At 34.2% G+C, this 24,520-nt stretch overlaps 1 protein-coding gene across 1 annotated transcript in view; it reads left to right on the top strand.

Annotated features, from left to right (window-relative positions):
- LOC142338435 (glutamate receptor 2-like) overlaps window positions 1-24,520 on the top strand; it is a 91,507-nt gene that overhangs the window by 1,573 nt on the left and 65,414 nt on the right. The window contains exons 2-7 of the mRNA XM_075388195.1: window positions 8,274-8,489; window positions 9,068-9,191; window positions 11,582-11,694; window positions 13,393-13,511; window positions 19,838-20,002; window positions 24,216-24,404. Coding sequence (XP_075244310.1) covers window positions 8,274-8,489; window positions 9,068-9,191; window positions 11,582-11,694; window positions 13,393-13,511; window positions 19,838-20,002; window positions 24,216-24,404 — 926 coding nt within the window. The remainder of the gene's footprint in view (window positions 1-8,273; window positions 8,490-9,067; window positions 9,192-11,581; window positions 11,695-13,392; window positions 13,512-19,837; window positions 20,003-24,215; window positions 24,405-24,520) is intronic.

Below are 24,520 nucleotides of genomic sequence, written 5' to 3'. Positions count from 1 at the left end.
TGCTTTACCGAAACTAAAAATTCGCTTTCAAAACTACCATTATCTTATCTCCTGTATTGATTTGAAACTTCTGCCATTAGGGCGTGCGTTGTGCTCAGAGAAGGGGGCTATCTCTAAAGCCTCAATACAGATGTCCGTATACAGAAAAATATCGAGGGACGATTTTTTTGCAACAAGTAAATTAAAATTATAACCATACGGTTAAATATACCCGAAACAAAAAATTTTTCAAATTATTCAAACAAAATAATATAATAAACATCAACAAATTTCTTATAGAATCACATAATAAAATTTTCTTTCGATAGTTTTCTTCCTAAAAAATCAAAATAACTTTTAAAAGCTCCTACGTTACTATTCAAAGGAATTTTTTCATGTTGTGAGAGCAAGAAATCATTCAACGTTTTCTTAAAAACGTTTTCATTTTTTGCCAACCGAAGCCAATGTGGTAACTTATTCCATTTTTGTACACATTGACGAACAATCGAATTCATTCAAAAGGTGGTTTTGGCATTTTGTCTAATTTTGAATTGTTTTGTTCGAGTATTTTGATGAAGACTCAGATACCCGTGAAAATTTTCAGAATTTTTTGGCCTAGCGATATCATAATGAAATTTGATTCGCAACACCTTTGCTATTATTAGCTCAGCTGGTAGGGTCTTTGTCTGGATTGGCAGATCTCTCGCTTTGTCAAACTTTTTGCGTAGAAAGCACACCTTTATACCCCAGTTAATCTATCGGTTAAGGCGTTTTAGGTTTTTTGCAGATAAATGTTTAAAAAAAATTGCCGAAAAAGACAAGTGATTTTAGAAGAATGCGCGCGTTCAGGGGAACTTGATGTCTGATAAGGTAAATAGATCTTATAGCGTGAGCCATCTTTTTCAAGGTTTTATTCAGCTGCTCCTCGAAACTAAGATTTCTGTCAATTTGAATACCAAGATATCTTTAAATTTTTTGTGTTGTGAGAACTTCGTTTTTGTAAAAAATAGATCCGAAATCAGAATTATCGTGCGAGAAAAAGATTAATTCGGTTTTGTTTGTATTCCGCGTTAGTTTGTTCATCTCTACATATTCTTCTGTTTTTTGCAAAATTTCGGTGATTTTCCATGTAATCTACATTTCTGTCCACAACAGACAATACTTGTGTCATCTGTGAATAGAATTACCTTTTCCGTTGTGCTTATATTAGATGAGAAATCGTTCACATATAAAAGAAAAATGAGTGGTCCTAAAACAGTTCCTTGTGGCACACCGTGATTCAAAATTTCACAATCAGTTTTACCTTTTGACTGCGGTTGGCAAGAAATGAAAACAGTAATTCTTTCGTTTCCTGGGAAAAACCATACATTTCAAGTCAGAGTTCTGAATGTGAGTTCAGGTATATTAAGTTTATCAGGTTATTTAGAAGCAATATCCGAACCTTTGAAAACACCTAGATTAGCAAATGATCTATTCAGACAATTGACAATATTTTTTGGTTCCCTTGAAATTTCACCCCTGTCTAATTTGATTTCATCAACCTTGACAATTTTTTACTTGTTCTGGTCTTTTGTTTATTGAAATTCCATTGTCCCTTACTTGTTTGTAGTTCTTGGAAGAAATTGATGCAAAAATTGTTGTGCGCCTCCCTTAGTCTCCTATTAACTAAGTTTCTTAAGCGCTTCAATTCTTTGTACGTCTCGCTGTCAGGAATTTCTTTTCCATTTATTGAAAAAAATATTTGTGCAATCAAATGTTTCAATTCTTGTGTTAACCAGGGCTTAGAATTTTATAAATTTCTCCCCCTTTTTTAACACTCTGAATTGGTGCGTGTTTTTCAACAATTTTCTCAAAAATATCGAGAAATGAATCAAACATATCGTTGCCATTATCACATTGGTACATTCTACACCATTCGGCGAGGGCAAGACCTCTGTTAAATTTAGAGCGTGAGAAAAGTCGAAAATTTCTCATGGTTATTATTTCTCATGGTTGCATCCCTTAGGTTAACAATTTCTAATAACAGTTTCTTAGGTTAACAAATGAGCAATCAGCACAATTTTGGTTCGCATAGTTGTTCAAAAATTTCAGTTTCTTGGGAACAGCTTTAGGAGAAATTAGTCCATCTGAATAATTTAAATTGATGTGGTCTTTCAATATGACACATATAGGAATCTTTTTGCCGCTTTCTGTTTACCACTTTTATGGTCAAGTAAGCTTTTAAACTGTTTTACGCTTAACCTATACTTGCTGCTCGCGTGTGTGCTGTATGGATTAATTATAACCAGTGTCTTTTCCGCAAAAGTGTAAAAGCAGCTGCAAACAAGTTTTCGAATTGTTAGAAGAACATTTGGCTTCAATTTTGATAAATGACTTTTCTTGAGCAATTTGGGCCTTTGTCGCGCAACGGCTCTGGCAGAACAATCTTGTATTTTGTAATGGCAGTGTAAGAATAATTCTAGATTGTTTACTCCTCGCTCAGGTCAAGTTTTGTTCAGGCAAACAATATCTGGTTTCAAAATTTTCAGCAGAGTGCCTGGTCTTATCCTTTCGAGATTAAAATTTGACCGGCAGTTCATTGAAAGTATGGGAACTTTATTGTCTTTTCTTAGCCATCTGGAAGTTATACTGCAAATAACCGTCCAATCTTGCCGATAAATTTTCATGGTCTGTAATTGTGTTTTGGTATTCAATTCTTGTGGACTTGATCTTGATATCAGAGCGGTTATTTTGCAGCACAAGAGCTAATTTGAAGCAATAGTGAAGAAGAATTTTCTCAACAAGCCATTCCGATTTCGATAAAAGTTTTTGACAAAAATATTATCACTCTTTACCTTTCAATCCCTCAATAGTATGATTCTATGGTTCGATGGATTCGATAAATTTACCACAATTGGAAGTGGACAGGGTTTGTGGATTCAAATTTTCCGACACGAAAGATGTCAACCATATTTATTTTTTCAATGTCCACTGTCTGTAACAGTTTATCAACTAACAGCCTATTATGGCTGATTTTTTTCAATTAGGCCAATTCTAGGCTCTGATTTTTTCTTCCATTCAAGAAATTATACGTTTTTTGTCACATTTTGGTCTTGTATTTGCACCAGGGAGCTTTCAAAACAATTTCTGTTAAACTTGGGAAGATCAAAGTCTTGTTTTTTTGAAGGGTGCTTCAAACTTCTTCAAACGTTTTGCATTTCAACTTTGAGCTGATCAACTTCTTTCCTGAGGTGTTGTTTCATTCCCTGAATGCTCTGCCGAAGATCAATTTCTGAACAATTGTCAATCATTACATTAATTCTTCATTTTGCACAAGTCCAGAATGCACCACCGATTTTGGCTCAGGCTTTAAAAATTTCTTCTGTCAAGTCACAACATGAAACAATTGATCACATTTGAAACAGTTGGTGCAGTGTTCTTTGCGGTTTGTTTTACAATGACCACATGGAACATTGTCAGAGTTTAACTGAGCCGATTCTGATTGCTTTTTGTTTGGCATGTTGTTTGATGAAAAGCGTCAAATATTCTTGTGTTACCTATGTTCATGAAGATGGGATTGCTTTCACAGACCAACCGTCCCAGAAATCGTTTCATATCATGCAAGAGTCTAAACATGCGAGCTCAATATTCTCTTTCGAGCATTTGTTAGTCGGCATTCTGTTACCGTAGATATCCAAGACCTCAAATTGAACATTATTTGTTCACTTTGTGGGGACTAGTAGGAGCATTGGAGAACTTTTGCGATAATGTGCAAGGCAGCAATAAAGTCTTGAAAAATTCCCGGATATTATTACGAGATACGCTTTGTTGTTTGACTAGATTCCTTATTGATAATAATTGATTAGTAGGTTTTTTAAATTATATGGCAATTAATGATGTGTAATCAACGTTTAAAACTGTTGAATAGGTCACAGTGAAAATTTAATCTGGGTTTATACAACGCTCTGGTCGCTAAGTAAATTGTTGGGGCACCGTGAGAGGTAGTAACTCAGTTTTGGGTCGCAGACCTGGCCTCTGATCTGGACTGAATTGACCTCTGACAATGGTGCTCAAGGTTTGGAAAGTTTTTTTAAGTTGATCAAACGGGGTAAGCTTCAAAAGAAGTTAATTGATCCGACCCCACTTGTGGGGTGGGGGAGGAACTATATACTCAAATGGGTTTTTTTTATTCAGTCAATTCTGGTCGATCGATATATTGATCGCAGAGAAATGTGAGTAGTATCATTAAAAAGGTGGTCCAGCGTAGAACTCAAAGTTTAAAAGATTTTTTGATTTTCTTTTTTTTTTCGAGGATTGAAGTTTTGTGTGCACACGGAATATTAGTTCACTTTTAGTATGATTTTTCTTCAAATTAAGATATTTTCTATAAAAATAGTATTTCAAACTTAAATTTCTTGCCAAAAAATGAGCCATTTTTGTGTTTCTGATAGACTAAAGGCAATAAAAAAGACTAGTTCTGGTCTCATAGGGAGCTTAAATATCAACAAAAAAGTCGAAATCTGTTTGAGAGCTCTTTTTTTATAAAAATTTTCTACGTTTTTTTTTGCTTTTTTAAGTCAACTAGAGACAAGTCACTTTTCATATCAAGATTCCGTTAATGACAATCTTCCTTTACAGTCAAAAGAAGCCCATTGAACAAAAAAATCGTTTTCAAGGAATTGCTCATGTTTTTTTTGCTTCGACTCTGAGTTTTCGTGATTTAAAAAGAAATTTTTTAATTTCTTTTTGAGGTTTTACTAATTTTTTGGAGTCTCATGGCATGGACTCATTGACTAACTGTGCAAGTAGTTCCTTTTTGAGATATAAGTGAAAATATCTAGTGCTTTGAGTGGACGGCTACTGTTTGTTAAGACTTTAAAGATAATTTTTCGAAATTTTTTGAACATTAACCAATCATAAACTTATTATGATGAACTGTAAGTCAGTCTCTGTGATGACAGCACCCTCTTCAGTTCTACTGTAACCAAAATTCATCTAGCTGGGGTTTTTATCTTCCGGCTTTTAGTAATATGTCTTCAATGGCACAAGATTTCAAAAAGTTTTTAAAAAATCTTTGGACATTTCCGTTCTATTGGTTACTTTTGAAATCTCCTCACATTATCCAAAAATTGAAAGCTCCAATTGGTTTTTTGAATACGTTCAGTGGATGACAGATAAAGTATTAAGAGAATAGCTTATTGTTTCAAATATCTTCGACCTTTTCTTCTCGCACTTTTCTACTGACTTTTTGGTTTTTGTCTGATTTTGTTGTTGTTTTCATAGTCGTACGACTTGTTGTGATGTCTTATGGATCACCTATTCATGCCAAACATCTCCATTTTCCTATTGAAAGATAAATGAGCGTATTTATTGACTCCCTTCGAATTCTTTTGAATTTAATGGCTGTTAATAATTTAAAAAAATTTTTTCGAACATTCTTTTGAACATCAACAAATCTTAAACTTTTCGTTAACTGTTAGTCAGTCTCAGTATTGACAGAACCCACTTGCTTTTTTTTGCAACTAATGTAAATCTCGTCAGCGTTTTTGTTTCTAATTACTGATTATATGATTTAAATGACAAAGATTTCAACATTTTTTAAAATTTTGTTTAACCCCGTATTATTGGTTACTTTTGAACTCTTATCTTATAATCCAAATGTAATACACATTATCTTGAATTTATTCTAATCCCATTGGCTGAAAGAAGACATTCAGTGGATGACATATAAAGTCTTCAGAGAAAAGCTAGTGGTTTAAATGGCTTTGACATTTTCTTCTCGCAATTTTCTACTGAATTTTGGTTTTCGCCTATTGTTGTTGTTTTCATAGTCTTAAAAACTTTTGTGATGTCTTATTGGTTGTTTATGCATTTTTTACTACCATGGTGTTTTTTAGCGTAGTTATTGATCTCCGTTGAAAGCTTTTGAGTTTAATGGCTGTTAAGACTTTAAAAATAGTTTTTTGAAATTTTTTTGAACATTAACCAATCCTAATCTCTTTTTTCGTAAACTGTCAGTTAGTCTTAGTACTTTCAAGATCTTTTTTCTTATTTCTAGTGCAGCCGAAAATAATCCGGTTAGCGGTTTTTTCTTCTACTTATTAGTTTTAAAACTTCAATGCCACTAGTTTTCATATATATGTATTTTTTAATTTCGGGTACTTGTTCTTATTTTCGGATCCTTTTGAAATCTTATCACAATATTTTATTACTGATAGTTTTCATTGGTTTAAGGAAGACGTTCAGTGGCACATAGATAAAGTTTTCAGAGAAGAAGTTATGATTTAAATTGCTTCGACACTTTCTTCTGGCACTTTTCTACTGAATTTTTGGTTGTTGACTGTCTTTGTTATTGTTTTCATCGTCAAAAACTTGTTGTAAGGTCTTATTGACAAAATATGAACGAAACGAAATTGTCCCATGGAGGCATACTTCAGCGTATTTAGTGGATTCCCTTGAAAGCTAATGAAATTAATGGCATTGTTACTACGAGTTTTCTCAACATTTTCGTGGTTCTAAAGTATCTGCTCAGATTTGATTCTTTTAAATTATATTGATGAAAAAGAATCCCATTGCTGTTAAAAACTAATTGGACATAAACAGTTTTTAGTGAAAAGTTTATTTTTTAATGCCTTCGACACTTTTCTCGCTCAATTTTTCCTGAAATTCCTGTTTTTGCCTGTTTTTGATCTTTAGGTAGCCGTAAATTGCTGACAATTCTCCTAATCTATTAACTGAGGACTGAGTTAACGATTTGACCCGAATCAGTTAGTCAGTTTATAGCCTTTAGTCTTAAAGTTTACGATATACATTTTCAAATATTTTTCAAACTTTTCAGTTTTTGTTGTTCTTTTCGTCAAGTTGTAACTTATTTTCTTCAATGAGAGGTCACGTCCAATTTTTTATATTTCAAAAAATTACATATCTACTGATATTGTTTGTGACCAATGCTTTGTTTCTTGGACAATATGCGTTTTTATAAACGTTTTTTGAGTGGTCATTTCTTTTTAGTGGTCATTAAACTTTTTTAATCTCTCAGTTTGCTTCCTGCAGCTGAATTAGTACAAAATAAGAATTGAATTAAAAATACATAATATTCAGATAATAGCTGATGATTTTAATGGTAGCAGTAGTAGCAATGTTTTCGCAAACCGTTTGTAATTTTTAAAGTTTTTCTTTAGTTCGTTTCTAAGGGTTAGTCTACCCAAAGACAAAGCCTTTTGTTTTGTAATAACTTTTTAGTAATTTATCAGGGATTATTTAGTTAAAAGCTAATGATTTTTAAGACTTTTAAAATTTCTTGGTTTAAAAAATGTTGATTAATTTTTGATTTTCGCTTTATTGATCATCCTCTTAATTGACTTGTAGCATAGTCTCATTAAGGAAACTTTCCATCCGCTGTATAGTTAGAAGAAAATAAATTTGAGTAGTTAAGGTTTTATCTGACTGCATTTTGACGTTGTTACTGTGTGCTTTTAAATTTAGATATGCAGTTTTTGCCGTGAAATTTTTGCGTTTGCTAATTTTTTGGTTGTTTTTTTTCGTCTCGTAGTCTCTTTAATGTCAGATCTAATTGGCACTGTAATAAGGCCTGGCATTGTGTAATTCAATTAGTAGATAGGTTGTGTAACGATTGTTTTAAACTCAAACTTTTATTTTTGTTATTTCTTCATTTGGTTGACAATTAAGTCAAAATTGTAGATGAGCTCGGGTCGGAACATCATGTGCAAACGCACATTAACGAGCCGCCTTGTTACTTAAATTTCTTAATTACTTAAGTTTCTTAAAGAAATCGAATCTCAAATTACCCGTTTCAATGGTGTGTGTTGTTGAAACACACACATGAAACTAACTATAAGGAAGTTTTCTATAAATATTTTTGTTTGTCCCCAATCTGTATTATATTATTGAAACACACACGAGCAAGTTTTGAAAGCCAGATCTCTACGAAGCCATATTCTACAAGGTCCGATTTTTCTATTCACAGTGCCAGATTTCGAACTAGCAAGTTCTTATTTCAAGCAAAGTTGCGTGACTCTGATGAAGTCACTTCGACATTCGGACCTACAGAAATCCAGAACAGGTACGCAGTTCTCGGGTCTTTCCCAATACAGCCCCCTCCACCTCCAGTCCACGAAGTTATAGCCCCCATTGTGATATATATTTTTTTTACTCTAATGGGGGGTCTACGTTATAAAACCACAATTGGGGGTGGCTATAATGGACAATACCCCTGTTCTGTATGAACGTCAGATTTTTTCAGTGTCTTCATCAGAGCCACGCACCCTATACTTATTACATTATTACTGTTTCAGTGGGCATGTTCACTGGAGACAGGAACAAAATGTCAGGAGAGGATTCGTCGGTTGAGGAGACTGTCTACAGACACGTGTTCAGACTCAGTGGAGGTAGTGGTAGCACTAATGGCCCCAACACCACCCTCTCTCCGCCTCAAGACCCCCCTCCTACTGGGTTCAAAGCCTCACACCAGTTCCTCCCTGTTCATGACTCTTACCAAACTTGTGCACAGTGTGAGTACAAACACGTGTCTATTTAGGACGCGTTTGGCAGAGGTAGCTTGATATACAAATCAAGATGTCTGGCTGCCGTTATTATCTGATAAAGAAGTTTTGGGTTTTCAATGATGTTTATGACCCCTAATTACAAACTGTTTGCTTTTGTATAAACTTTTACAATACAGTTTTGTGATTTTGTGGGAAAATTGGCACGTACGCTGTGGGGTGTAAAACGTCTGCGCCCACTAAACTTTGAAGGAGGATAATTTAGATTTATCCTTTTTGTACATAATAGACCACTGCTTTTTGGCATATGGAGTTTAAATGGATTGAAACAAGGCTGAAGACCGAGTATGGAACTATTAATAACAAGTGTCAAAAAGAAGTTGTCTAATGAACATAATTTACAAACGTACAAAGTGTCCGAAACCGCAATTGCTCATTGACTCCACTGCCCAATGGCACCACACACAGCCCAATTAACGGGTTTAAATGTAATGTACATCTGTAAATTAACTGAGTTCAATGATTAGAAAGATAAGGTATTCAACTAAACACGCGTCCTAATTCTCAATTATGTTGCTTATGATTAGTGTGTCGGAGTCTGTCTGGTGGTATGGACATAGTCTACTCCCCTTCCCTGCCCGAGCCTATTGAGAACATTGTGCAGTCATACCTCTCACACTTCTCAGTGCCACACCTCATCTCACACTCCAGGTACAAGCTCATTACTCTTTCCCACATTCGCAAAAAAGCATGACAATAGAAAAAAAAACAATCCAGATGAAAATCTGGGATAGTCCGCATAGTACCACATTATGTGTCATTACCAGGGTCATATTACTTATTTTATACATTTCAAAATTTGACCACATGGGTGAGTGTATTCTTTTGAAAATTTACTTAATGGGAGAGAGAATTTAATTACGGATCCCGGGTTGACAAAAAGTTTCAATCAGAGAACTTTCAAATTATGTGCCATTAACTTCATAAATCAAAAAAAGTTTTAAACGAACGGTAAAAATAAAATTTTGCCACAAATGAAAGTTCTATGACTAAGACCTTTCCATGAATGGAAATTCTATGACAACTTTTCCATAAAATGGTAGTTCTATGGTCACTACTTCTTCATAACAACAGAAAGGAGGCATTTAAAGAGTCTTGATTTTTGCGTGAGTCCTCATGAGCTTCTCAAACTACAAGGGAAAACAGTTTTGACTGTTTTTCTTACAGAAAAAAAATGGAGGTTTTTCTCCAAGACCTGATATAGCTAAAATCTGAAATTTCGGATCGGACAGGAATAATATAGCACATCACAAAAGCAAAGAAACAAGGCAAAATTAATAAACCGCACCCGACCTAATATTTCACCTAAGCTGTTTTTTGCAGCCTCCGAGAAATTGACAATTAGGGGTCGTTAGAGTGCTGATCGTACGTATTATGTAAAGGCAACCCGTGTAATTTTCATAAAAAGATTACTGTAATTTAAATAAGAAAATTAGGTTTTAATTAAGAGCCATGGTGATAAGTTAATTGGAAAACTCAATTTGACCTACTAATGTTACCTAATGCAACCAATTTGCAAGAGCCGTTTGTGGCATTCCAATTTTTGGTCTGGCTTAGTTTGGCCCTGAGTATAAATTTGATTTTTGATCGAGCAGCCAGACTTGAGTGGCTTTCAGTACATGACCAATGTCCGGAAAATTGAGCATATATGCTTGATTTTGTCAGCTTGATTTTTACGACCCATGTTTTAAGATAAAAATTGCGAGCGTGCGTGGAAACTAAAAAAAAATATATCTGTTCACTCATTTTTCACGATGCGTATTTTTGAGGCTAGCGAAAAAACTGGAATCTAAATTTGTAGCTAATTTTCATTTCAGAAGTCACCGGTTTCCACACTATAAGCTATAAGTATTTTATTTCCACATCAGCCTTTCCCACGGTTATAGTAACCCTAACCAAAACGAAAAAGCCTAATTACTGATTATTCCCAGAAATGTCCTTCTTGATACTATTGGTGTATTAAGAAGACAATTAGCGGTTTTGCAATTAACAACAGAATTGTTCACACGAACCATTAAATCTTTTTAATTTTGTTTCAATTAATAATTAATTAAATTCGGACAATAAAGTTCCAGGCTAATTACCTGTTCAAAATGGCGGAATTGGGTCAAGTTTATCCGTAAATACTAGATAGAAATTGTAAGCTTTTTTTTATAGGATACAAGTAATTTTCCACGTTTTGTGTAAGTGTATTCCATCGTCAGAAATGGTATGCAAAACGTGATAATAGGTGGGACCAACGTTTGTCACTAGTATTGAAATTTGCCTTGTCGGATATTGGGCACGTAAAATTGAAAGAGATTGGATAAATCAATGATATAATTAAATCAGGCAACGTTCAGTATTGAGAACTCATCTATCGAGTTAAGCTTTGATAATGACTCTTCCATGTTCCTTAATTAAAATTGTGTTATTTTTTAAAAAAGAAACAACCGCATTCATGAAGTTTGTAATTTTATACCCATGAAGAATGTTGATATTCGTCGACTTTACGAAAACTGCGAAAAATCGGTCTACTTATGGCAGTCTGCAATACAATTATGATTCATTTTGAACAACTCCTCGATCCGATAAAAAAATGGCGTGATCAGAGGCCGTTTCATGCGAAATAATGCATATGAACAATAGTCTGGAAAATATCTGGGCTTCGGTCGGACCAAAGACTGAACAATGGTCTGATCAGTGGAGAATCTGGTATGAGGATGGCCTGTTTATAGGCCATTTCGAGCCCGCAGTTGTTTGGACAATGGTCTGTAAAAGGTCTGAGCCAGGGTCGCAAAAAAGGAGCCTGGACACAGGTCTGATTTGTCTCTGATCAGAGGTCCTTTCCGTCTGGTTTGGTCTATTGAAGACAACTTCGAGCGCAATTCAAGCGCAAACAAGGTTTCGAGCGCACAGAAGTATGATCAGATGTCACTTTGGTGTAGAATGGTCTGATTACAAGATAATTTGATCTGGAATGATGCATGTGACGAGGAGTCATTTCGTTCTGAGACCTCAACCTGGGTGCGTTGTGTTTTCGTAACGCCTGTATGAATTAGGAATCCGACGAGTGCTGCGTACAGACTGGTTCCTCCAATTGGGAGAGCAGTAGTGGATCTGGTCAGACACTTCAAATGGTCCAAAACAAGGATACTCTACGAGTACGACCACGGTAAGGAACTCAATTCTTAAAATTAACCCTAGTCAAACTCTACGCTTATCTTACAAGATACACGATCCAGATTCCTTTCAGAAGTACAAATCTTGAATAAAAAGAATTGAAACGTTATCAGTATAGTTTCAGAGACAATTACATTAGGAATAACCAACAAATAATTTCGTTAATATATTAAGCTGATCATTTCAAATCCTTTTGCATCTTAAGCATCAGACAATCTGTCTTTTAAAGTTTCTTAGTACTGTTACTGACATCACTTGACGAGGACTATCGGACCTTTTGATGACCTATCAAGTAAGGGGCGGTTCTGTGCGGCCTGGTCTGTACAGCAATAATAACTTACTTGAAAACAATTTATTATCATTAGATGCTTACATCTTCTCTAGCAGATTACTGTATGTAATAGACTAGGGAAGGATTTGATACGAAGAGTTTTTATGGTGTAAGATCTTTTACGATATAGTTGTATCGATATAATTGATTATTGTCTTATCGGATCTGATAAGATGATGCATCCCGCTACAGGGCTCCTATAAAACATAAAATTTTGTAAGACGTCACAATATCAAATTTCCCTAATAACTGAAAATCTCATACTCACCATATGGTATACAAAATTGATTGAAGCAATTTGTTTACGAATGCAATTGTAATAACATTGATGAAGCTGCTCACGAGGCAGATATTTGAGAAGAAATGTAAAGAATCAAGATAGAAAAGTGAAGAGCGTGAACTACGGATCAATAGAGTATTATTTCAATTTACATGCAGGCCTTTTTTGAGCACTTTTATAGGCGAGAACGTTCGGATCAAGTTTGTTCCAATTTGGACAGTTTTTGTAGACCACTACAATTTTCTATTTTGAAATCCCGCTATAGAAAGGAACTGGAGGAAATGGTCAGAGTTTGAATCATTCTTAGACTGACTCAAAATTATCTGTGATCAGAATCTGGTTGGCTCTCAGAGCCTGTCCCCGTCAATGTCATTTGAACGCTTTTTTTTTACCAAACCCCTCCCCTTGTGCGCCTGTGAGTTTCTGATGGTCTGGTGATACGTCATTTGAACAGGGACCTCGATCCCCGTGCCGAGGTTTTTCCCATAAAATAAGTTGGAAAACGTGTAAAAAATAATAATTTTAGACCACTATTTCTCCGCTTAATAAAGGGTAGAAAGAGTGTAATATTAAGCGTGTAAATTTAACGTTATGGATGAATTTAAAAGCGGAGACAATTTATTTGTACACTCATAAGTATTAAGCCTCGGTCCGGGTGTGGCTAGGTCACAAAACAAGGACAATGGTATTTTGTATGTATCATAAGGCGTGAAATCATGTTTGTGCTCAGCTCAAATCATGATTAACAAGAATTTCGTATGAGCGCTATACCTAAGACACGTGTATTTTAAGTGTATCTTAGACTACTCCTTTTCGGCATGTAGAGTTTTTAATGGATATTAGCGAGGTCAATTGAAATGAATTGTGTAAAAAGTCACATGATCATAGCTCTTGAATCAGTATTGAAATGAGACTTGTAATTAGACGTGCACAGTACTGAAATTGACTTGGCGTTAGGTTCGTGGTGTCCGATTTCATTTCCGATCTGTTATTGAACTGTATTTTTGGACAGCTTTGCTGGAATTGTTTCAGTAAAGGATGAGTAAGATGCAGTAAGTGTGTAAAGTAGTTGTGATTAGACCTTGAGATGCTGAATGAGATGTTCAACCTCAAGTCACACCAGCAGCAGTCCTACTCTTCCTCACCAGGCAGAAGTCACGTGAGAAATGATCACCAGATCACTGTATACATGAAACGGGTGAGCACTCACTATCTACAGCTGCACTATCTACAAAAATATAATTTATATCTCAGACACTTCTAAAAAATGGTTATATTCAATTAAAAATTTAACTTGATTCGTTACAGTTGAGCTGCGGTAAATCTCTGATAATAATAAAAAGCATTAATTGAACTCACATTTTAGAGGAAAAAATTTTAAAACTTTATGCTTGCCCAACTTTTTCATTTAAGTTTGGAATTTTGTAGAAGCCTATGCCTGGAGTTAATTTTTGAAAGTGTTGTAAAAAATTAATAAACATGATGTTACTGTTTCGAGATTTTTTGGCATTACTTTGACGGCTATCAGTGTATAAGACAGACCAATAGTATACCTACCTGTTCAGGGTTCATTGGGCAGTTCCCATTGGCGAAGCTCACAATTGACCAAGTTGGGCTCCAAAACTAAGATACATATCGCTTTTATCCACTCGTGGCGTGAACACAACCAGTCAAAAAAGGATTCTTATCTTTCAAAATTATAATAAGACTCTGCTTAAAATAGTTGTAAGCGATGACCAAGAAAATGGCAGTCTTTTGTTGGGTTGTCGGTTCATTCTGATGATTTTTTAACTAAAATTAGAGTGGTGATTTTGGTCATGCCGGAACAAGATATGAAGCGAAAACAGTAGTGGTTTTGTGGTTCGAAGTTTTTCACTAGATTTTAAGTAGATCAAAAATTTGTTTTCTATAAACGTGCGGCAAATCGGTTGCGGAAAAAACCCTCACGGAAAAAACCCCCACTTCATTTTTGATAGGAAATAAACCCCCACGGAAATAAACCCCCACGGAAATAAACCTCCACGGAAATAAACCCCCACTTTACTATTAAAGAGCTGCGCATTTAGCGCGTTTGGCAATGCCTCGCGAGTCATGATCATGCCTCAGCGGACCGTGGGTCTTGATATAAAATTATCACAACCGAACAAATTATCACGACCGAAATTCAATTTTAAAATGTTTTTTTTTTGTGGGGGTTTATTTCCTAGACCCGCGGCAAATTGATGACGTTTCAAATATTCTTTGAGATGTTCGATCAAATTGTTTTCTAGGCAGTTTTTCAAACACACTACCAGTCATTTTAAGGTCTGGGTGTTTTCTTAGACCTTCTTTTGAAATGAATTCCAGGATATCTTGCGAGGTTTTTAATATACCCTAGTTCAAAACTAATGCCAAATTTGCAAAAATTTGCAAATTTTTGCTCCATAATGCCAAATTTGTAAAAACTTGCAAATTATTTTTTCACATGGTCAAATTTGCAAAATTTTGCAAAAAAAAGTTAAGTTTGCAAAGATTTGCAAACGATGGGCCGAGTTCGTTCCAGTCAATGTGGGTTATTTTCCTAACCATTTCTTGGAGATGGCCTAATTCAATTGAAAAAGTTTTAAGTACACCTTGTAAACGATATGTGTGGTCAAATCACCCTACAAGGACAACTACTAGCGATAAGGGACACAAATATTCAGACCTGTTTGAATTTATTTGTAAAATTAATGCATTATTTTACAAAATTTACAAATTTCTTTATAAATAATTGCAAATTTGACATAAAGTTTAAACAAGGGTAGTCTGTCCCATAAAAATGATAGATATAATAGAAATAAATTACCTTTCGAACAACACCTAAACATGCAATTGAACAAATATGTGTTCATTTAAATGCCACCACTGTTATTACTGTAGCTCTATATCCTCTGCTTTTTCTTAATTTTAACTTGGAACTGTAATCTCTGGTCGCCAATTTTTGAAATGTTGGCTTTTTCAACTTTATGAGACATGCTGTAAATTCTTTTCTTGTTTTTTGTTGCAACTATTTGATTACGCATCGAAAAATTCAAGAGCGCTTCTCAGAGGGGAAGTTCTTTTGAAAAATTCAAGAGATCTTCCCCTCTGCTGTTGAAATTAAATGCGTGACGTTATTTGTTATTCTCATTGGTACGGCAGTTGAGTTCAATCGTGTGATATACCATACTTCATTTGCCTCCCTTGACACAATGACCTCTGCATTAAAATATTAAATTTACATTAAAGGTGTAAACTGTATAGCTAATTGAATAGATGTCACCAAAACTGAACTATTATAATGCACTGTTTTCTAAAAGTAAATGGTATTTGTAAATTGATTTGAAATTAAGGATAGAATTTGAGAACGGATTTGAGTAGAATTTCTGAGTAGCAACTTCTCTGTCGTCGGTCACTTCTCTGAGTTTCTTTCAACGATCTGATTTGCAACGATTGTCGGGCTAAATGACGGCAATGGTCATTTTGTGTTTGTATTTTTCAAACTTCCCTGGAAGTGAAATTTACAGTCAAATTATAAGCAATTGTTACAATGGTATATGATAATAAAATATAATAAAAATTCTACAAAACCAGCTGGTATATGGCTCCAGTTATTTTGTGCAAAACAATGAATAAAGGCTAGCGTTCAATCAGACAATTTACTTAGCCAAGTGACTGTTTTTAAGCGCATATTTAAGAAAATCACAATTCCAGTTGTGTCAACTGTTAGTTTGTGTCAACTCATAATTTTGTGTCAACTGTTAGTTTGCTATGAACTTTTGAAAAAGGTTTCATTTAAGGGCTCTTTGTCAAAATACTACTGACTTACTTTACTCGCATTTTTAGATTTTGATATCTGACTATTAGAAAGTTTCTAACATGTCCCCGGAAACGTCTTGTAGTGAATAATTCAGTTTTCAAGATTTGTTACGCAACCCAATGACGAACAGACTTTCCTCGTCTTTCAGGATTTTGTGTTTTTGTGCGTTTCCTTTTTGTCAGTAGATTGGTTATTAATTGCTCTCAAAAGAAGTTTGCAGCAATTATATTAGCCTGTCAGTATTTTTTAATGCTCAAACTGTTTTGGAGACTTATACTTATGGTGTGAAGGGCGGTTCTTAGAGGTTAAGGACCCCTCCACTGTTGACCCGCCCGCTATTGCCCGCACTCACTCCCCGCGTGCTGTTACCCCCACCCCACTGTTGCCCCCATCAGCCCTCGGTGCAACCCCCACCCCGTTTCTAGCTACGGACGAACAACCGCTCTCTAAAAACACGCAAATTTATACTATTTTGCAAAAATTTTTTCAAGTTTTTTTTGAAAATTTTTGACATTTTTTGATTTTTGTTAGCCTAGCTGTCAAGGAACCTCCTCTGGGTTTTAATAATAGGTTACTGCATAGTTTCTAGTGGTAATGGAATGGTTTCAACAATTTAACATAACGGATTTTAGCAATTTTTGTTTGAAAAAATATGCAATTTTTTAAAATTTTTTGACACTTAATTTTCCTTATTCATTCAGGTCTTTCTAGACCCAGGGGCCAGAAAACCTCCTAAGATGTTTGATAATATGTTACTGGCAATTTTTTATTGGCCATGGAATAGTTTATTTTTTGAACAATTATGTCGTTTTTTTATGTTTTTTCAGCCTCAAGAGCCAAAAAACCTCCTATAGGGTTTGAACATATGTTACTGTCTAATTTATAGATGTAATGGAATGCCTTACAAGATTTTAACATCACAAATTTGAAATTTTATTTGAAAATTTGTGCAAATTTTCTCAATTTTTTGACATTTGTAGTCATTTTTCAGGATATTTGAGCCCCGAGGGTCAGAAAACCTCCGTTGAGGTTTAATAATAAGTTACTGGAAAGTTTTTGTTGGTCTTGGATTAATTTTAGACCTTTTATTATCAAATTTTAGCAATTTTTTATAATACTTGCAATTTTTTTGAATTTTTTTGAAATTTTTTTTGTCAATTTTTAGGTTTCTCTAGACTCAAGAGCCACGGAACTTCCTCTAGGGTACTACAATATGTTGCTGCATAGTTTACAGATGTAATGCAACGCTTTTCAAGACTTTTTTATCCCGAATTTAGGCAATTTTTAAAAATAATTGCAATTTTTTCATGTTTTTGAATTTTTCCCGCACCAGGACCCTGGAACCTCCTCCAAGGCTAAATAATAAGCTGCTGCATAGTTTCTACAGTTAATGGAATGATGATCAATATTCATATGACAACAGTTTTAGCAATTTTTGGATAAAATTTATGTTCCATGTTTAAGGATCAAGTGGTTTTGAAGAAAAAAATATCTTAAATTTTTGCAAGATTTTGCAATTGCATTGGAGATTTTGAAAATTTTGAATCCTTTTCTGAGTTTAGCGACCACTACTGGCCAACAAATTTTTTTAGGTTTTGGAGATGGTTTAATTGACAGAACTTTTGAGACAAAATGTGTTTTTATTTTTTATTTTACTGCGAGGTTGAAAATTTGTTTTTAATTTTGCAGTTTTCAGTTATTTCTTTATGATTTATTTACTAACAGAGCTGAAAAACAAGTCGTTGCAGAGTCGAATCCCACCGTTGAACATATTCCTATCTCTTTTTCTCTCTCTGTCGGTTAGGGTTTTTTTCGTTCGATTTCGCGTACACGTTTTATCTCTCTCTCTCTCATTCTAACGCTCTCTCTCCCTCTTTCTCTTTGCAGATGCCGCACTTTCAGCTACTGTTATGTGGCGTAATGTCATCATCTCTGATCCTCGTTAACAATGAGTTAAAGTATAAATAATTTTTATCATAAATGATTTAACAGGCACTTTTTAGGAAATCATTGTTAATTTCTCTCAAAAGCAATTTGTAGCAAATATATTGATCCTGTTGGTCTCTTTATTTTTTCGCTTGGCCGATTCTTTGTCTGATTCATTTGACCTTCGTTTTCAGAACGGAATAAATAGGTAGCGCCCAGTTTGCATAAAGTTCCCTAAGAGCCGTTTGGCCCCCTAGTCTTCAAGTATGCGATTAACAGAAACTGTTTTGGAGACTAATACTTATGGTGTGAAGGGCGGTTCTCCCACACCCCACCCACTCACGCCCCCATTGCTGTCTGCCAATCCACTTTTGCACCCCCGTGAGGTGCACACCCACTGCGCTCAACTTACGCCCCTTCAATTAATATACGTTAGTCGGTTATGTTACCGAAGTAATTCCAAATTGATTAATTGAAAATTGGATTGCTCAATTTTTCTAGAGAGCTAAGAGGTCATTCAATATTAGGAAGCAAAGCTAGTGCAGTTCAATTTTTTTAAATATTGTCCGAAGAACAAGAAGATTAGATCAAATCTCGTTCCTGAAAGCGAGATGGGAATACAACTCAAGTTTGAATTTTTTTCTTGAAATGACGAATTTTTTTCTCAAATGGCCTGACTAATTGCAATGTTGAAGCAGTTTTTTGGTATGCTAAAACAAAAATGATTTACCATTTTCTCGTTGCACCTCAAAAGTGAGAATTTTTCCTATCTGTGAAACTTTGTTCTTTGAGAGACCATTTGAGAAGCTTCAAAGTTACCGCTTTTTTTTAGCTCTGCAATCTCCAAAATGATTGTACACTCTGTAATATTTATTTCACAGTTGTTGAATTGTTTAAGCAATGCGAAACCTAATGTCAGATTAGCAAAAATTGCGGTGGGTGAACGATTTTATATATTTTACATATAATTTTATTTTTTAAATTTTTTTCGATTTCAGATTTTAGTTTTTTTGTTTATAAATATTAATTCAATGGCAGTTACATTATAATTACTAAGGGACCGTATGATTCATTATTGACTGTGGTTCAATGTAACTTTTTTGTTATCGAGCTGTTCTTAGTCACGTCGAACTTTTCTCGAGCATTGTAAATTAACATGAAGAATACATCAAAATCAACGACGTGAATCTCCTGAAACATTTTTTTGATTGTTATTATTAGGCTATGATTATTATTTTCCGTTTGCGTGGTGTTACTCATGTCATAATAAAGTGAAATTTGTGACGAAATTGATTTTTCGTTAATTTGCATATGTGATATTCATGCAGCAATACACCAGAACAGAAGAGGATCAGAAGGGTTGCACTTTAATCAGTTATTACTTGCGTAGAAATATTACTTGCTGAATATAGAAAATTAATGATTAGGCCTTCATGTTTTTCGGATTAATTGGCCGCATAAGTTTGTTCGTGCATCCCTGAATGAACAAAAAAACAGAAGAAATGTTTTCTTGGCTCGTAAGAAGATGCAGGTACCATTTTCAGGGCGAGGTCCCGGAACAAAAAACTAGTTTATCTTTGGGTGCACAACTAGTTTATCTTTGGGTGCCAGTTTTAATTATAGGAGTTAGATCCATAATCAGAGGTTAACCTGACAACCTGTCTGCGACCCAAAACCGTCTGTTCCTTACATGTCTTGGGTCGCGGACTCTTTTTATTATGGGATGTGTTGATGATAATCTGTTGTTCAATATCTTTATCTGTTATGCCTTTTTGTAGGTGCGTTCGTGGGACTCGATCCAGAGTCTGTTTGGGAAGCTGAAGGTGGCTGAGGAGAGTAGATTCATAGTGATAGCAAGTACTAAGAAGACCCTGGCCATCCTCAGGGCTGCCGAGGAACTGCAGATGTTGTCACAGACATACCATTACATCATCGCCAACCTTGTTAGAATAGCTAAACTATGCCTTTAATTGTTTTTACTTTTACTTTTTTGCGTGTTTGGCCTCAGTTAATAGTTAATTCTTTTAGACATGATTCTTTTAGAACTCTCCCTTTTCCATAACGCGCCGCAAATATTATACCTCCATCTTAATCTAAAGCTTGCCTCCATCTTTTGCTGTACAATTATTCTCCTGGGGGCGTTCCCAGTATCCCGATGCTACTCTATAATTGGGTAGTTTTCCAAAACAGAACCCTGTTATTGAAACTTGAATTTTATAGCAAACAGTACAATTTAAATATCACGCGACAATACATAAACAACCACAGAATTTACGAGTACTACTGCAAAATTATGACAAAGCAAAACTAAATGATTAATGATACTAAAATCTAAAGAGGTTGAATTGAACTAAATGCTGCTATTCATGTAATATTCATGTTATTTTACCAGTTCGAAACTTGAGAAAAAATATACAAGTCAATTCATCGCAATAAGCTACAAAATGTCTACATAGAATATTTTTTCCTCTACTGTAGAATAATCTGTCTACTTTTGTCAATACTTTTCTTCGTGCAATCATCTTCTCAGTGCAATCATGCTTCGTTTTCTTCTCAGTGCAATCATGCTTCGTTTATATGGATCCATAATCAATTATTGTTCCAACATTTTTTTTCAAAATGGGGAAAATATATGACAGGCTGGATTTTTTCTTTGGTTAAAAATTCATTTTTTGTTTACGTATGTTAGAGCAGAAAGAAAACAACATTTTGTAAAACTCAGAGCTAGTTTTGATTTATAGAAAAAAATTAGATATTTGAAAAAAGGCGAATTCTTTAAAATTTGGAAGGAAAAACTGAAAGGAAAAACCATCGCCAGTCTATTGATCGCCAGGTTAAAAAAATAAGAATTATTTTTATTATTTTTCGAAAGTTAGTAGTAAAATAATTTTCACCTCTCTGTTTTTTGAAATTGCTCTTAAATTTCTTTCTAGACTTCGGGCGTTTCTATATTGAAAAACAATTTTTTATTGTAGAGATTTTCATAGAAAAAAACAAGAGTGCTTTTGAAAGAAGCAAAAAAAATTTTTTTTTCAGTTCCTATTACTTTCAAAATACTCCGAAGTCTGAAAATGACAAAATGTAACATTTCTTGATAACCATAGTTCTCGAGTGCTACTAAATAAAAGTCTTTAAGGATAGCTTTCCGTTTTCCCTCACATGTTAAACACATGTAGAGGCAGAGTGTAAAAACTGTCAGAGAGCTTTAAAGCTTAGAAAAATTACTTTATATTTTCCACAAATAAAGGTTTTAAATATATTTTAAACCAAAATTGTATTTGTTAAGTTTACCTGTTAACACTTTTGCAAGATCTTAAAAAAAGAATTGGTGGAATATGCTCATTAAATATCAAAAGCGACAAGTAAATGACAAACACCGATAAAGAAAGTTATGCTGATAACTTTTCAAAAAACTTCAAAACGTTACATTTCAACGTTTATTTTCCAAAGTACATTTATCAACACAATTGCCTCCGAAAATTTACGCCTAAATATTTTTTGAAAATAAAACAACAGAGAAGACCCAAATGAAAAGTGACGAATTATAAGTAATGACCAATTGCCAAAAAAATTTCAAAATGTTTTTTGGTGATAGTCTTTGTATTTTTGTCTTGGTGTTTTTTTCTATAAAATTTGGTGTGTGTGTGTGTGTGTGTGTGTGTTTCTGTATTTGTGTTTTTATGTGTTGGAGAGTTTTCTGTTTTTGTCTGCCAAACCAGACATCATATTTTTTGTTCAAACAGCAAAAGTGATTGTCTTCAATGCAATAAGTTGCTTTAGGATACTCCTATCGGTTTCTCTGGCAAATTTTAATTGTTGTTATTGCAGTCTGGAGATGTAGGTTGAAACATAGCCGCCCTGTTTGTCTATTGAAAAATTGCGTCTTGACAATTTTACCATAGTTTAACATAATTAGGGGTCCACAGCGGGATGGATCACAATGGCCACAATGTGACTTTGAAGATCTTAAAGGAAAAAAAATTTGCGATTGAACTTCATGATCAGCTCACTAGAACTTTTCATGCTTCAAGACAAGGCCAATTTCCATATCTAATTGTTCAAAGTTAAGTGAACGGCACTTGTAGCTAAAGCGATATTCGTAGACACAACAGATTTTTAACCATGCTCTTGAAAAGCTTTCTTCAGTTTGGGGAACATCAGTATTCTCAAGCCAAATTCGTTGCACTCAAGAAGGAGTGTGTTAAAAATTGGAATGACCTCTTCACACTGAACAAGAATAAAAAACTAAAACAATTTCAAACTTAATCTTCTGGTGTTTTAATTATCAGCTCTAAGTTTCTACCAGAAGCTGATTGTCATTTTCCCACTGTCATAGCATATGAAAATGGGTTTGTATGTGTATTTTTTGCTCAGCTAGGCCCTAAAAAATTAAGCACCTTCAAAATATGGCCAGTTTTATCTCCCAAAAAGCTGCTGATCAAAAAAATTTTTATTGTTTTAGATTGCTCAAGAAATGCAGTTTTTTTTTTAAAAAAAATCTGCAGGTTAAACATTTTAGTTGATCATAGATTAAGGTCTCAGAGTGAAACTGTTGGTTCTAATGGCTTCAACATTTTTTCTCGCCATTTTCTGCTGAAATTTTGGTTTTTGCCTGTCTATCATGGTCATAAGGTTTATTGTATTCACTTTTTGATAACATATGAATGACAGATATCATTCTCCTCATATCCAGGAATAATTTAGTGCATTTAATGTTTTCTGTTGAAATTTTTTTATTTTAATTGCTCTGATATTCAGGGTTTTCCGAAATTGTTCGTGCTTTTAATGCATTTGATCATATTTGATAATCTTATTATCATTTGATCATCTAAGTGTTTCAATAATAAGAATCCCATTTCCGTTTAAAAATAATTGGAACTAAAAAATTTTATTGGAGAGTTTTTTTATGGCTTCGAGGCTTTTCTCTTTTTTTCTATTTTTGCCGTCTTTTGTTCAGGATGAACTGAACTTTTTTAATGCAGTCAGTTGATAGCTATTAGTCTAAAAGTTAATGATATTGTTTGTTTTCAAAAATTTTAAATTTTAAGATTTTCATTTTTTGTTTTTTTTGTCAACTTGTAATTTATTGTCAGTATTAGGAGGCCCAAACTAAATTCCCGTAAATCAGTCATCGATTTGTCAATTGATATTATGCGATAACTGATGCTCTGTTTATTGGGCAATATGCGTTTTCATAAAAGTTTTGTGAGTGGTCAAAATTTTCGTTTCTTTTTCTGTTATGTTAGCACATTCGCGTTTATAACAGATCGCAATGATTTTATAATGAGGCCCAAGTGAATCTATTTAATCTTTACGCTTAATTTTAGCTGTATTACTTTGAGTAATAACATAATATTCAGATAATAGCTAATGATTTTGATGGCTCCAATACTTTTTCTGCATTTTTATTCCCGTTCTATGGCTTAGTCTAAAGAGTGATATGTCCTATTGGTTTCCTAAGTACTTCGTGTAAACTTATCATGAATTTTACAGTTAAAAACTAATGATTCTTAAGACTTTTGAAACTATTTGATTTAAAAAATGTTGATGTATTTTTGAACTTGACCTATATTTCTTCTTTTTGTCGACTTGTCACCAAGTCCCATCAAGTAAAACTCCCATCTACTTTTTAGTTAAGAAAAACTAGATTTGTGCAAATGCGGTTTTTTGTGATTGTATTTTGTCTTTGTTACTAGGTGCTTTTAGATTTAAATCTTGAGTTTTTGGCCATAAAAAATGTTTTTTTTTTGCTTATTTTGCTGTTTGTTTTTTTTGTCATGTACTCTTATTAATGGCAGATCTCTTGTGCACTCTAATGCGGCAAGGTATTATGTAATTCATTTAGTAGTTTGGGCATGTAACTGTTTTTTGAAACTCAAACATCTATATTTGAACATCTCTTCATTTGGTTGACAATTAAGTCAGAAATGCAGATGACCTCTATCGGAACATTATGTGCGAACACACATTACCGAGCCTCTTTGTTCTTTGTTGAAACTGAAAGCTGCAATTTCTAATTACTATGATTGTTCCGCTAATTGTTATCAATGAACAAAATCACTCGCATGAAACATGGACCAAGTCAAATTAAATAAACAATAATAATATTAGGTTCGAAATTCAGTAATGAGTGATGGATTGCGGTGTGGTTTCCAGGATTTTCCCTGCAAGAAGATCTACTTCTCCTACACTGGACAGGTGAACCTGACTTGTGTCCAGATAGTTGAACCAGACAGCCCAGAGGTGAGGCAGTTTGTCGCACAACACAAGGGGAAACTACCCCCTCTGCCCACCAAACTGGATGTGAAGAACTCTTCATCTTATGACAGCAACATCACATCAGCGGTAAGATAATGCAAAAACAAAAATTTATCAAAACGGTTGGTCTTCTTTCAGAATTGAATAACTTGGAACAATATTTAAAGATTCACTTTTGAATCGCGCCTTGATTTTTTCATTAA

Source organism: Convolutriloba macropyga, chromosome 4 (genome assembly GCF_964194025.1).
Source record: "Convolutriloba macropyga chromosome 4, txConMacr16.3, whole genome shotgun sequence".
NCBI lineage: Eukaryota > Metazoa > Xenacoelomorpha > Acoela > Convolutidae > Convolutriloba > Convolutriloba macropyga.
The sequence above is the reverse complement of the archived record's forward strand: the minus strand, read 5'-3'. Positions and strand labels throughout refer to the sequence as shown.